Below are 12833 nucleotides of genomic sequence, written 5' to 3'. Positions count from 1 at the left end.
ATGAGATATTGTAGTGTACAAAACTTGACATTTTACAGTTATTTAGATGCTACAATATACATACAGATCGCACCAAGATCAATTTTATTTGTCTCTCACAAAGTGCACATTTTGTTTCTTGTACTTATTTACATTATTGTATACAAAAAAGATGGTACCTATTCATGGATTTCCCATGGTTTTTCTGGTCGATATCTGTCCCAAGAATTTGGATACTTATATACTGGTGGTTCAGTCAAGCAAATTCCATTTTCCGTTAACTGTGTGATTAATAATTTACATTTTTCTCCAGTTAGTTTATTGTCAACTTTCATTTCGCAAATCCCAGCCTCCAAACAACGCTGAGCTAACACGCGTCCCACATTAATATAAGCCGAACCATCGATACCCCTGAAAACATTCATATTATGTAACTAATTAATTGATCAATGTAACTGACTGAGAATAATAATAATAATAATAATAATAATAATAATAATAATAATAATAATAATATAATAATACAACAGACGATCTAAATCCAAGTAAATCTCTCTACCGATATAAATGCTTCTTCAATGCCCATTCCATGCTGGAGGCTGTAACGACCGGTCCGTTTTTAAAGTGATGGACTTCTGCAGTAATGTAACGAGGTTTCTTAATCACATATAGTCTACAAATCAAATGACATAAAAGGGATTAAAATTAACTGAATTAACAATCATATTAGACAGAATATATATTTCAAATTGTAGCAGGAGAGTCGACAAGCTTGTCTTACTTGTGCCAATACTTGCGCCCGGGTACTTCAAGGTGATATCCCTCGGGTTTCCTCGCTATCCTCAGCCGCTCTAAATTTCGTGGATTTCGGTTTACAACCTCCGTGCATGTCTCGAGCGATTCCACATTATTATGCATTTCTTTGCGCGATTCTACGCGAAATAATGCGCGTGCAATGCTTGCACGTACATTCGCCGCATACATATTGTTGTCGTTCGTATCGATAGAGAAAATAATTTATATTTTACAATTTTAGAATTCTTGTCGCTGCACAAACGTCACGATTGCACACACTCGAACTATATTCTAACCAATCCTAACTGGAACGCGCACTGCGCACGTGGCCGCCATTGTCGTCTAGTCTAGACCATAGAGATATTATATGTAGAGGAGGCAAGGCCTATGCTTGCCCGTAAGTGGATGCGATAGAGAAATAGAAAGAGAACGCTGCATTGGGCCCCTGCTGTCCTTGTCTATCGCGCATGCGCAAGCTGATACAAGTGCCCCTCTCCTTTGCTCATAGAATATATATATATATATTTTTTTTTATATATACAGGGTGTCCGGTAATTACCGCCCCATCTCTCTAGGGCAGATAGAGCAGGTCAAACTGAACATAAAAGTCCTCTACCATTTTGCGATTTGTGCAATAATTATTAAACTATATACATATATATATATATATATTTAATATAAATATTTTTCAAATCTGAATAATCGACAACGTTTTAATTTGTCATTTTTTAATGCGTATTAAAAGACTTTTATATTTATAAATATTAATATATATATATATATATTTTTTAAGTAACATAGAACCTAACTTTACATAAATTATATACGTTGGAAAAAGAGAACTATACCCTTATTATGTTGCTCTCTCTTTCTAGACTGGTCACGTGACCCAAGAACAATAGGTGCGCTCATTCCAGTTAGGATATAGTTCAATGATTGCACATGGACCATAGCCAATGGCCATTGATATGCAGCTCATTTTCCGCGCATGCGCAGTGAACTCGGTGTCAATAAAGTATCTATTAGGGAGAGGGAGAAGCGAGAGAAGCTTCCATTCTCATAAAGATAAAGCAAAAAGATTTTGTGTTACATCGTCTGATGATATGTGAAACACAAGTGCAATGATTTTAACAAAAAATAGATAATAAATAATTTACATCTTTTGACCAACAATTATGATGCATAAAGATCTATGCGTAGATAGAATTTAACCTTAAGAGATCGCTATAAACGTTACACGTTTGCCATATTTATGAGTTTGGTGGTATAGATTTAGAGAGAGTGTAGATATTTTAATTTTTAATTGATACAAGCTGAGGAAATAATCTCTCTGATTACTTGCAAAGTACTCGGTACATATTTCAAATGAGTACCGTCGAGTATGGTTTCCCGACGATTGGCGGTTTAATGCCGGTAAGCAAAGGAAAAATGAATCTACGAATCAGTATGATATGGAGCTTTCTGTAAAAGATGGAGAGAAAATATGCACAGTTTGATTTCACAGTCTATTCAGCCTCTTCTATTTCTGAAAAAGATCATTCCTTTTAAATTTGATTTTTTCTTTCCATTAGCAAATACAGGCCCTCATAGCACCACCAGTGTCCGAAGATTCTAAAGCGGCTAAAACAAAAAAAGAAAAGGAAGAAAAGAAGCACCCCTACTTTAAGAGACGAGGTCGTGGTCACAATCGTGATTTCTGTGACGCTTGTCGAGATGGGGGAGAGCTCATTTGTTGCGATAAGTGTCCAGCCTCCTACCATTTACAATGCCAGTAAGTATGATTGTGATACGACTATTCTCACCTGTTTTAGTTGATTTAGTAACATTTATCATAAAGTATTGCATCTTTTTTTTTTATAGAAAACACAATTTAATATTTTTACCATTTTTTAGCTATCCCGCAGTGGACCCTACAGATATTCCTAATGGAGAATGGTTGTGCTATGCTTGCCGTTGTGCTTCTAAAAGAGAACTTTTGGATAGCAAAGGAAATGAAAAAAAGAAAAAATCTGCACTGGAAGTGTTAGCACTGGCAGCTTCTTTAGTAAATCCAAGAGAGTTTGAGTTACCCAAAGAGTTACAATTGCCTATAATGTTTCCTGGAAGCAATAAAATGGATTATGTATCTGGCAGGAGAGGTAAACAGTTTAGTTCGTCGTACAATAATGGTAAGTAGATTAAGATTGTTATTTTTCTGTTTTTTTTTTTTTTTTTTTTTTTGTAAGAAAGATCTCAATTGTTATATAATTGTTTTAGATTAATCAATATATAATATTTTTTTCAGTTGGAAAAAGTCACTGTTTGGATAGCAATTTAATGGTTCCACTACCAGCTCGTCTATGTTTTGAATGTGGACGTAGTTGCAGGAAGGCTCCGCTAATCGCATGTGATTATTGTCCCTTATACTTTCATCAGGATTGTTTAGATCCTCCACTGACTGCCTTGCCTATTGGTAGATGGATGTGTCCCAATCATCCAAATCATTTCATAGATCAGAATTTGTTAACTTCTTGCAGAGTGACAGAACGCATAAAGCTCTGGGACAAATATGCCAATCAGCCAGTAGACCAGCATGCAATAAAACTGGACTTTTTACGTAAAGCGCGTACTGTCAATCCGTTATTTCGCACAAAAGTGAGACTAGAAGGTCGTCCAAGAATAAAAGTTCCTTGTAGTGTAAAGTTCCATTATGAGAATCCGCCGCAATTAGATCCTATACAATTTCCTCAAGACAGTCTAATATGGCCTGTAAAAAATACTATAGACAGAGATGAGCAGTATAGAGATTCTGAAAAAGCAGACAATAGCAATGATAATTGTATAGAAAGTGAAAAAATTGAAGAGACTATCAAAGTAAAAGAAGAAAAAGAGGGAGATAATATAATCACGGATAAAGGATGTAATCAACAGGAAGTTTTAGATGCAAACGCACATCCGAATATAATAGATAGTAAGAATGCGACAGACAATTCCAAGGAATGTAATAATATTGAATTTCATGCAAGATATTGTGGTTATAATATTAAAGAAGGTATCCAGTTGTTAGAAAGACCGATATTGGAAGCATTAGCGCAACAGAGATTAGAGCAGATATTGAATCCAGATGGCAAGAGTTATGAAACAATAAATTGTCATAGAAGAGCAAGAGCCGTATTATTTTCTTTAAGCCCTAAGCCTAATCCACCAGTTTTCATAACTCATAGAACATTTGTTATTGGCAATGGCCCTAACTGTGACTTAGTTTTATCCAATTATGGTAATTGTGGATTTACATCCTCTAAACATGCAATTATATTTTTCGATGAGGTAAGAGAAAACATACTTTTTTTAAATGCATTATTTCAGATCAGATTAAAAGAGCGCAGAGCAGTTTTTTTTTAAACAAAAATGACATAAAAGATATACAGTTTTGTCATTAATTTCTTTGTTGCAGGCAACTAAGCATTATGAATTACTCAATTACAGTGAATATGGAACAATGGTGGACAATGTACTGTATTCTTGTGACTATACTAACAGTTTAGAAGAACAAATAAAAGAGGAAAAAACTAATAAAATAACAAGTGTCACTAAGGAAGAAGAAACCTCGGAAATAATAAAGACAATTCTACACAAGAAGGAAACAACATGTTTGCAAGAACATGCTCACAAGAATGACAAAATCTCGTGTAAATGCGATACAAAACGTGATACAAGAGCCATCGAGCATTTAGAGGAGGGATGGGAGGGAAGTGCGATTATCTCGCACGGCTCGACCATTACTTTTGGTTGCCTCATGTTTGTATTCAATACATTGAATTTGTATGTAGATAGATAAAATATATATATATATTCCTAAAATGTAAATATTTTCTATTGTACAAATCATTTTATAAATAAATCACAAAGTAAATTATAAAAGAGTACACAAACGAAGCATAGTGTTTACAACATATATTTTTCCAATTTCTTTTGTTTAATAATCTAAATATATGACATATATTCTCGATATATATAGAATTATGTATGTACAGAATTATATAAAATCTAAAATTTCTCTTCTAACTTTTTAAGAGTCATTCACTTCATTATCTGGCTCATCAAAGTCTGTAACTTTCACATCTGTATCTTCACCATATTGTATAGTGTTATCAATTATTAGTTTAATATCTGCAATACTTTCTTCATCCTTAATATTTAATGGCAAGAAACGCACTAAGCTATAATCTGTTATGATTCTACCAATGCTTTCCGTAAGACTGCAATACCTATCATTCCATGGATCGTCTTTGGCATCTGATAATAAACTGTGTGGATCAGGCTCTATATAGTTGTCCAATCTTTTCTGCGCGCTTTTTGACAGCAGATCCATTTTACTAAGAATATTAACATGTGGAATTTCTAAATTTATCATTGCACTAAGGGCCGCCAGAGTGCCAGATAAAAATTTTGGTACATCAATCATGAACTGGACATCCATCAGAAATACTCCGCATATACGAAAATTAAGATTTTGCAGCATGGTTATCAGCTGTCGCATCACAGTCATGTGAGTATATAATTCAATTTGTCCTGGACAGTCAAATATTATATAATCCTCATCTGTATCACCTAATTCCTCTGCCAGCCAGGTTGCATTTTCAACTAAATATCTATAAAAGAAACAATTTTCTTATATAAAGTTATAATTAAATAATTGATCGATTCAAGAGAAATATGACTTACTCCATGCAGAATACAAGCCCACCATTGGGTCCAAAATTAAATTCATCTTCCATGGCGTCATCCAACTGAATTAATTCTCTTATATCTGCCAAGGGCTTGTAATCAAAATACTCTGCTGCAGGATCTAAATTTACAACGTCTACTGTTTTCTTAGAGTCAATGGAATGTTGTTGCATGATTGTGCAATAGGTAGACTGTTAAAAATCAAATAAATGTTAATAGTTGCACATATATATATTACTATTTAAATTTGATAGGCGATAGATTACCTTGCCGCAACCGGCCGGTCCCATTACTAATTGAGCGTATCTCATTTTTTAACAAGAAACGCTGAACGCACGTAAATAAATAGAAAAGTTTCTAATTTCGTAATATATCTGAGAAACACGTGTTTTTACGAAAATTGTTTAGTTCGTAAAAATAAAAATTTTATAGAAAATTATTTGCTCTCTCGCGTATAAAATATATGCAACTGCAATGTATGTAAACAAATCCACGTTAGTATCAACTCAACCGTTACAGATTACAGCCACATGGCTACGACTACGACGCAAAAATACATACATATTGTAAAGAGAGAAGTCTGAGAGAGAGGCTACAGTGTCATTTTTCGTACAATGCTTTTTCCACGTTGTACACTAGCGCCATATATATCCATTTTATGACAGCTTGAAACTATATGGTCACTTTCGATGATGATAAAATAGTTACAGACATGAATCAATTGGTTTATGTCCGTGCTACATCCACAAGATCAAGAATACGCGGTTTATAATATAAAACCGTATCATATATATGTAATAGAATAATTTTTTTTAAATATAATGTACAAGATATTTTCAATAAATATTGTTTCTTCTATTTTATTATTCTTGGAAAAAATATAAATGCAAAAATATCACTTTTATCAAAAACAATATTATAAATTATATGTATAATATATAATTTTAATTTTATTACAATTTTATATATATTAAAAATCAATGTGTTATATTTATTATTATTCCTATATTGAATTTATACAAATATTAAATTTATGTGCATGTATTATGTGTGTTCGCACACATTATCATAATTTTTACGATTGAAATGGAATAAAAAATTATCCGAATTATGTCGTGTTTATTACAGTTATTTATTAATAAGATGTTTACATTTATAGAGATAGGGAAAAATTTTCGATGTGAGTCGCCGCGTAGGAGCGAAAATGATATAGTTACGATGAAAGAGAGAATAATATTTATTTAATGTAATATGAATGTAAATTTTTATATCATAGATTTAGTAAACGTATATTTATGCGCAGTAAATCTCTCTACATATTTTTTAATATTAATTTAATATAATATACGTCTAAAACGATTCAACAATGCTATGTTATTATTTTATTTACGTATTTTGGAATCGTTTTTAGACGTATTTTAACACGTTATAAGATTTATCGTAATATTATCGCGTAATATTATCGCGAGAAACGTTGACGACGCACTCGACCTCGAGGTGATCGAACACGAACGCGAAACGCACGTGCCGACGCCGGCGCCGGAGTAAAAGCACGTGCGCACACTGACAGTACGCCCGCCCGACTGGTAGTGAATGACTCTCGCGGCTGTCATGGATCACTTACGCAGCGCTCTCCCACTTCGCAACGCGTGACGTCAAGAAGAAGGTATGCGAATAATAAGCATGTTTTTCTTTCTTTTCTCTCTCTCTCTCTCTCTCTCTCTCTCTCTCTCTCTCTCTCTCTCGCGCTAAACAATAACAAATACGCACTGTACTATGTGATAAAATTTGACACGTTAAAATATTACATCAAAAAGTGATTGTAAAATACATGTAAAATTCTTTAATTAAAATGATATTATTATTCGATATACTTAATATGCGTATGCCTATAATATGCCTGTATTTATATAAATATACTTATATAATATGCGTATGCCTATAGTAGAAAGTTTTATTTTGCATAAATAATCATTAAAATTATTGACATAATTTTCATTACAATGTATTTATTATAATGAATATAATAAAGAAATAAAATCGTTGTACACCTGTTATGCGGCAAGTTGTAAGATTGCTTTGATTAAAGCACTTTATACAATTGTATTTCGTAATCGCGTTTCATATATGCGCGGAAATGTATCGAATAATAATATCATTTTAATTAAAGAATTTTACATGTATTTTACAATCACTTTTTGATGTAATATTTTAACGTGTCAAATTTTATCACATAGTACAGTGCGTATTTGTTATTGTTTAGCGCGAGAGAGAGAGAGAGAGAGAGAAAGAGAGAAAAACATGCTTATTATTCGCATACCTTCTTCTTGACGTCACGCGTTGCGGAGTGAGAGAGCGCTGCGTAAGTGATCCATGACAGCCGCAAGAGTCATTCACTACCAGTCGGGCGGGCGTACTGTCAGTGTGCGCACGTGTTTTTACTCCGGCGCCGGCACGTGCGTCTCGCGTCCGATCATCTCGAGGTCGAGTGCGCCGTCAACGTTTCTCGCGATAATATTACGCGATAATATTACGATAAATCTTATAACGTGTTAAAATACGTCTAAAAACGATTCCAAAATACGTAAATAAAATAATAACGTAGCATTGTTGAATCGTTTTAGACGTATATTATATTAAATTAATATTAAAAAATATGTAGAGAGATTTACTGCGCATAAATATACGTTTACTAAATCTATGATATAAAAATTTACATTCATATTACATTAAATAAATATTATTTTCTCTTTCATCGTAACTATATCGTTCTCGCTCCTACGCGGCGATTCCAACATCGAAAATTTTTCCCTATCTCTATAAATGTAAACATCTTATTAATAATTTATATAACTATAACAATATAATTTACATGAATTGAAAAATATTGAAAAATAAATTATGAGTTTTTATAAGATTTTTATACAATTTTTAATTGTAATCAAAATTATAATTATATATTTATTAAAAATTATTCATTGAAATGAGAGAAAATTATCCGAATTGTATCATATTTAGTGTCATATATTTTAATCGCAAAAATTTCATTAATCCATTTTCAATTTCGGTAAAATGGAAAATATAAAAGTTTAATTTTCTTCGATAAGATGATATATATGTGAAAGATTATAGATAAACGAGAAGATTTTTAACTCGGAACATTATCTACCAATCACAAGTGCATAATCCTAGTCTATATTCGAAGAGAATCGAACAAGATCTACCTTTAGGTCGGATTTACAATAGATGTAGTAAGCCTTAAGCTGTGAGGAATTGACCAATTACAATTGAATATGAGAAGAATAATGGAATGTGATTGGCTAATTTCTTACGGCTTAAGACCTATTTACATCTATTGTAGATCCAGCTTAAAATTTCCTTTTGCTCTATCGACAGCTAATGCTCCATCTATGTATTTTATATATCTATGGCAATAGTACAGAAATTCAAATTTCGAAGAAAATAACTGGAGAATATAATAAAAATAATTCGATGTTTGTATCCTGAAAATTTAATTTGTCGCGCAAATTATTTATTGTTTTATTATCTTAAAATGATTTTAATAGTGACTTTATATTTATAGTACATTTTACATTAATCTATTAATATTGTCTAATTTTGTACTATGAAATATTATTAAATCTATATTGAGTCAGTATAAAATAAATCAATATCAAATACAAATCAAATGTCTACTGTTAATGTAATTACGATATGGGCAAAAACAAATTTTCCTAGATGTTTTCACTATGATCATTGTTATCATTTGTTATAATTGTATCTCGTTCCATCACCATCTTTTCTAAACTATAAGGCAAATTTACTCCGATTAATCCAGATAGCACACTCTTCTTTGGTATACCAGCATCTTTTCTCTTTTTCTGCTCTACTTTATGTAATCTCTTTTTTTTTTCCTTCTTAGGTCCATGACGACGTTGAATATGTTCTATCAATTTCTTTTTTGTCGTAAGACCCGCAGAACATGTGTCACAGTAAAATTTTTCTCCAAGATGCTTAATTCTTATATGTTGCTCCAAATTGAACTTGAATAAATAAGTCTTATCACAATTGTCATGTGAGCATGATAAAATCAATCTGTTTTCAGAATGTATTCTGGAGTGTATTCTTAATCTAGATTTATTTAAAAAGACCTTGTCGCAACTGTTGCATTTATAATCTGAAACAAAAGTTAATATATAAAGATTTTTGTGTTAAAATTCATTACATTTTGCTAAATTATATATTTAATTTATATCTCTGTAATATTGTTTCTCGTACTTGTTACATGTTCAGCTTTTCTATGTGCACATAAAAGTAGCCATTTATCAAACACCTCCGAACATTCGTGCACTGGACATGGATAACGTTTGGGATCTTTTTCATGTGCCTTTCCGTGCCGTTTAAATCTATTAATATTTGTGAAACTTTTGGCACACTTATCACACTTATAAATCACAGGTCCAAAATGTACAGTTAGATGTTCAGTTAACTGATGCTTCTTATTGAAACTTTCACCGCATTCTTTGCAGCAATTTTTTTTATCCTTGCTATGCATCTTCTTATAATGACGTTTCAAATTGTGAAGATTACTGATTGACATTGAACATTCTGGACATCTAAATTTAACAGAAAGCCATATTAAGCGTCATTTAAGGAATAAAATATAAATGCATTTTATTAAGAATAACATATAAGTTGAATCGTAATACAAGTTGATATATTGATGTACGTACTGATATACTTTCTTCATGGCATTATGTGTTTCCAAGTGTCTTTTCAAATGACTAGAATTGGTATATGATTTTGTACACTCTGGATGATCACATTTATAAGGTCTCTGTTAAGTAAAAAAACCAGTCGTAAAATATTACCTTTGTACAGTTAATTATTCTGATTTAATATCTATAATCGGTACCTCTCCAGTATGAGATCGTATGTGTCTTTGCAATCTAGAAGGTCGCAAGAATACAGCATGACATTCGGCATAAGTACATTTGTACTTCTTCTTGTCCTGTTTGTTTTCGATGGAAATATCCTGTTTATCCTGAAGATCAGACGCAACACTATCGCTATCCTGATCTCCTGTGTAACCCATTTTAATGTTGTTTGAGCATTCTTTTAAATAGCGATCTTTATTTTGAAACAATTTAAATAAGACGTATAATCTGTAACATAATCATGTGCAGATATAAGTTAAAATTCCAAAAAATTATTTAAAAATTTTTTTAATTGAAAAAAAACTGCTTTAATAATCAAATACAATAAACCAGTCAATTTTGTTAACTTGCATAAAAAATGATAGAATAATTTCAAGCATATGTATTTAAACTTATTCCATGCTTAAGGTTATCTCAAATAATTATATAAAAAAATTCACTTTCTTACATAATCCTGACGAAGTCTGATTTACATATATATATTATATATATATATTAGTATATAAAACAAGAGAATGTAATAATAAAAATTCTTATTATATTTATTTAATAAAAATCATTGACAAAAAAAAAAAGGAAAAATGCGGGGATGATATAAGGTTAGACGTACTCGGATGAACTACTATACTACGAACCACGTGGTATTCTTACTAATGAATCAGTTTGCGCATGCGTACTTTATTTATGAGTTAATTCCATTGCGTAAAGAATGGTGAATTCTAAAAATTAAGATAGAATGAACGCGTTAGAAGAATATTATGTTTAATAAAATTACTAGCATATTCTTTATTAAATAAATTAAGGTGAAATTTATTAATTAGAAAAAATGCTTTCTATTAGTCTCTTTTTATTTTAATTATTATGTTTTAATTTTCTTTTACTCTTACAATACGCATGTGTAATAAAAAACTTAAAAATAATTTGATTTAATTTATTAATTATTTTATTGATTTAATAAATTAATTTAATTTACCATCGATCTATCTTTTATTATTTCACTTCATTTATTCTAGTCCATTTCAAGGCAACAGCCCAGGTATAGCAAGCACACGACATTTTTGATGTCAAAATATGGTCAGTTCGAGAGGAAAAGATTCATGATAAAATGTCACGATCAAGTCCTAGATTATAGAAAAAAATTCGTGTTAGGCCTTTGAGATATAGAGAATTGTGACATCAAAATTATACAAAAAATTGTTTTAATAATTTAAGATGTTATAAAAAATTAAATGACTTTTTAGTGAAAAAATAATAATACTTGGGCGATTTATAATAATGACTTAAGAATCACGATATTATGACGTTTTTTTACAACATCATTAAGACGTCGCAAAAAAGACGTTTTAAATTAGACATTATTTGGTCACGTCATTGAATCAGAAATGACCGGTTTTCGATGTCAAAATGACATGTGCTTGCTACCTGGGAGATCTATCTAATATTTATAATCCGTATCCTGGCAAGCAGGACCAGAGTAAGATTAGTAGCATACATTTTTAATATGCGTGAGGCATAAACATAATTAAATAAGCGTGCACAAAAAATATGCTTTTCTGCTTTTATATTCAGACTTCAACTTTAGAGATTAGTGAGTTTACTTGATCCTAACAGATATCTATTTTTGCGTGATATGTAAGCCACGTACGATGCATGTACATACATTTTGGTGTGTTAAAGCTAATTGGAATGCTACATGCGCTTGCTGGAATTCAGGTTGCTAAAGAGCACGATTGTAATTGGGCCAAGCATGTGTGCCTTGCGTGTCTTGTTAATGTTTTGTAAAAGAACATTTTCCTTAATATTTATCAGATACGAACGATCAAATTGTGAAATTGTATGGAAAATTTTCCTACATGCTTCATCTGTCATGATAACATGTTTATCGAGTTTATTCTCATTTCGACGTCACAAAAATTAAATTAGAGTATTGTCGTAACTGATGCATGTTGTTTATTATAAGATTTTTTTTCTATTTCTTCTATTTAACTTTCACAAAATATATATTACACAGTACAAAATAAAATGTTAATTTTAACATTTTTTGCACGTCCCAGAAAGTCCACTCTAAATTTTAAGTTAAAACAACTTCTTTATTGTGTGTTACTTATTGACAAATTGGAAATGTTAAGTAATTGACACAACACTTATTTACATTTATTTTTGTTATTGTAACTTTAAGTGTGATGTAAAAATAACATACAAATTAATTAAAAACTATATGAAAGAGCTATATTTTAACTTTGCTTAGAACGTTAAATTGATTTTGAAACACGTGGATTGTTCGAAATGATTGTTAATGATGTGATAAAAGCACTCAAATAATATTCCATTTCTAACAAAATATTAAGTTATAAAGTTGACATAAATGTAATATATGAAAGTGCTATAAAAATAATAACATATCGACTGTATGCT

At 31.1% G+C, this 12833-nt stretch overlaps 4 protein-coding genes across 6 annotated transcripts; 1 reads left to right on the top strand and 3 right to left on the bottom strand.

Annotated features, from left to right (window-relative positions):
* Nucleotides 1-57: 57 nt before the first annotated feature.
* On the bottom strand, nucleotides 58-1124 carry Mrpl18 (mitochondrial ribosomal protein L18). Its single transcript, XM_072896082.1, has 3 exons — nucleotides 761-1124; nucleotides 539-652; nucleotides 58-390 (listed from the first exon to the last, which is right to left on the bottom strand). The coding sequence occupies exons 1-3, from the start codon at nucleotides 961-963 to the stop codon at nucleotides 159-161; spliced, it is 549 nt and encodes a 182-aa protein (XP_072752183.1). The 5' UTR covers nucleotides 964-1124; the 3' UTR covers nucleotides 58-158.
* Nucleotides 1125-1791: 667 nt separating this feature from the next.
* Nucleotides 1792-4689, top strand: LOC140667813 (PHD finger protein 12). The gene is made up of 5 exons (XM_072896076.1): nucleotides 1792-2187; nucleotides 2346-2545; nucleotides 2668-2942; nucleotides 3059-4080; nucleotides 4208-4689. The coding sequence occupies exons 1-5, from the start codon at nucleotides 2140-2142 to the stop codon at nucleotides 4589-4591; spliced, it is 1929 nt and encodes a 642-aa protein (XP_072752177.1). The 5' UTR covers nucleotides 1792-2139; the 3' UTR covers nucleotides 4592-4689.
* LOC140667814 (GPN-loop GTPase 3) lies at nucleotides 4293-7062 on the bottom strand. 2 transcript variants are annotated; one of them, XM_072896079.1, is made up of 5 exons: nucleotides 6633-7062; nucleotides 6043-6218; nucleotides 5748-5950; nucleotides 5479-5672; nucleotides 4293-5405 (listed from the first exon to the last, which is right to left on the bottom strand). In XM_072896079.1, the coding sequence occupies exons 3-5, from the start codon at nucleotides 5790-5792 to the stop codon at nucleotides 4823-4825; spliced, it is 822 nt and encodes a 273-aa protein (XP_072752180.1). In that variant the 5' UTR covers nucleotides 5793-5950; nucleotides 6043-6218; nucleotides 6633-7062; the 3' UTR covers nucleotides 4293-4822. The 2 variants fall into 2 exon arrangements, with proteins under 2 accessions (XP_072752180.1, XP_072752179.1); XM_072896078.1 differs by lacking the exon at nucleotides 6633-7062 and having other exon boundaries at nucleotides 6043-6322.
* A 1464-nt stretch (nucleotides 7063-8526) lies between these two features.
* LOC140668011 (uncharacterized) lies at nucleotides 8527-11064 on the bottom strand. 2 transcript variants are annotated; one of them, XM_072896523.1, is made up of 5 exons: nucleotides 11029-11064; nucleotides 10397-10646; nucleotides 10215-10318; nucleotides 9760-10097; nucleotides 8527-9658 (listed from the first exon to the last, which is right to left on the bottom strand). In XM_072896523.1, exons 2-5 carry the CDS (start codon nucleotides 10574-10576, stop codon nucleotides 9216-9218), a joined length of 1065 nt encoding a protein of 354 aa, XP_072752624.1. In that variant the 5' UTR covers nucleotides 10577-10646; nucleotides 11029-11064; the 3' UTR covers nucleotides 8527-9215. The 2 variants fall into 2 exon arrangements, with proteins under 2 accessions (XP_072752624.1, XP_072752623.1); XM_072896522.1 differs by lacking the exon at nucleotides 11029-11064 and adding an exon at nucleotides 10867-11022 and having other exon boundaries at nucleotides 8528-9658.
* Between the last annotated feature and the right edge of the window lie 1769 nt (nucleotides 11065-12833).

This window comes from Anoplolepis gracilipes, chromosome 7 (assembly GCF_047496725.1).
Source record: "Anoplolepis gracilipes chromosome 7, ASM4749672v1, whole genome shotgun sequence".
NCBI classification, from domain to species: Eukaryota; Metazoa; Arthropoda; class Insecta; order Hymenoptera; family Formicidae; genus Anoplolepis; species Anoplolepis gracilipes.
Note: the sequence above shows the minus strand (reverse complement) of the source record. Positions and strands in the feature narration are given on the sequence as shown.

What these genes read in the sequence shown, in the direction of transcription:
- LOC140668011 (XM_072896523.1), bottom strand. Translation starts at nt 10,576, where the DNA reads ATGGGTTACACAGGAGATCAGGATAGCGATAGTGTTGCGTCTGATCTT. An exon ending in TACGATCTCATACTGGAGAG is followed by an intron (nt 10,319 to 10,396) that starts GTACCGATTATA and finishes TTTACTTAACAG; the next exon opens with AGACCTTATAAATGTGATCA. An exon ending in AAAAGCTGAACATGTAACAA is followed by an intron (nt 9,659 to 9,759) that starts GTACGAGAAACA and finishes CTTTTGTTTCAG; the next exon opens with ATTATAAATGCAACAGTTGC.
- LOC140667813 (XM_072896076.1), top strand. Translation starts at nt 2,140, where the DNA reads ATGAGTACCGTCGAGTATGGTTTCCCGACGATTGGCGGTTTAATGCCG. An exon ending in CGATTGGCGGTTTAATGCCG is followed by an intron (nt 2,188 to 2,345) that starts GTAAGCAAAGGA and finishes TCTTTCCATTAG; the next exon opens with CAAATACAGGCCCTCATAGC. An exon ending in TCCTACCATTTACAATGCCA is followed by an intron (nt 2,546 to 2,667) that starts GTAAGTATGATT and finishes ACCATTTTTTAG; the next exon opens with CTATCCCGCAGTGGACCCTA.
- LOC140667814 (XM_072896079.1), bottom strand. Translation starts at nt 5,792, where the DNA reads ATGAGATACGCTCAATTAGTAATGGGACCGGCCGGTTGCGGCAAG. An exon ending in GACCGGCCGGTTGCGGCAAG is followed by an intron (nt 5,673 to 5,747) that starts GTAATCTATCGC and finishes GATTTTTAACAG; the next exon opens with TCTACCTATTGCACAATCAT. An exon ending in GGGCTTGTATTCTGCATGGA is followed by an intron (nt 5,406 to 5,478) that starts GTAAGTCATATT and finishes TTTCTTTTATAG; the next exon opens with ATATTTAGTTGAAAATGCAA.
- Mrpl18 (XM_072896082.1), bottom strand. Translation starts at nt 963, where the DNA reads ATGTATGCGGCGAATGTACGTGCAAGCATTGCACGCGCATTATTTCGC. An exon ending in GGGCGCAAGTATTGGCACAA is followed by an intron (nt 653 to 760) that starts GTAAGACAAGCT and finishes TTTGATTTGTAG; the next exon opens with ACTATATGTGATTAAGAAAC. An exon ending in TTGAAGAAGCATTTATATCG is followed by an intron (nt 391 to 538) that starts GTAGAGAGATTT and finishes GAATGTTTTCAG; the next exon opens with GGGTATCGATGGTTCGGCTT.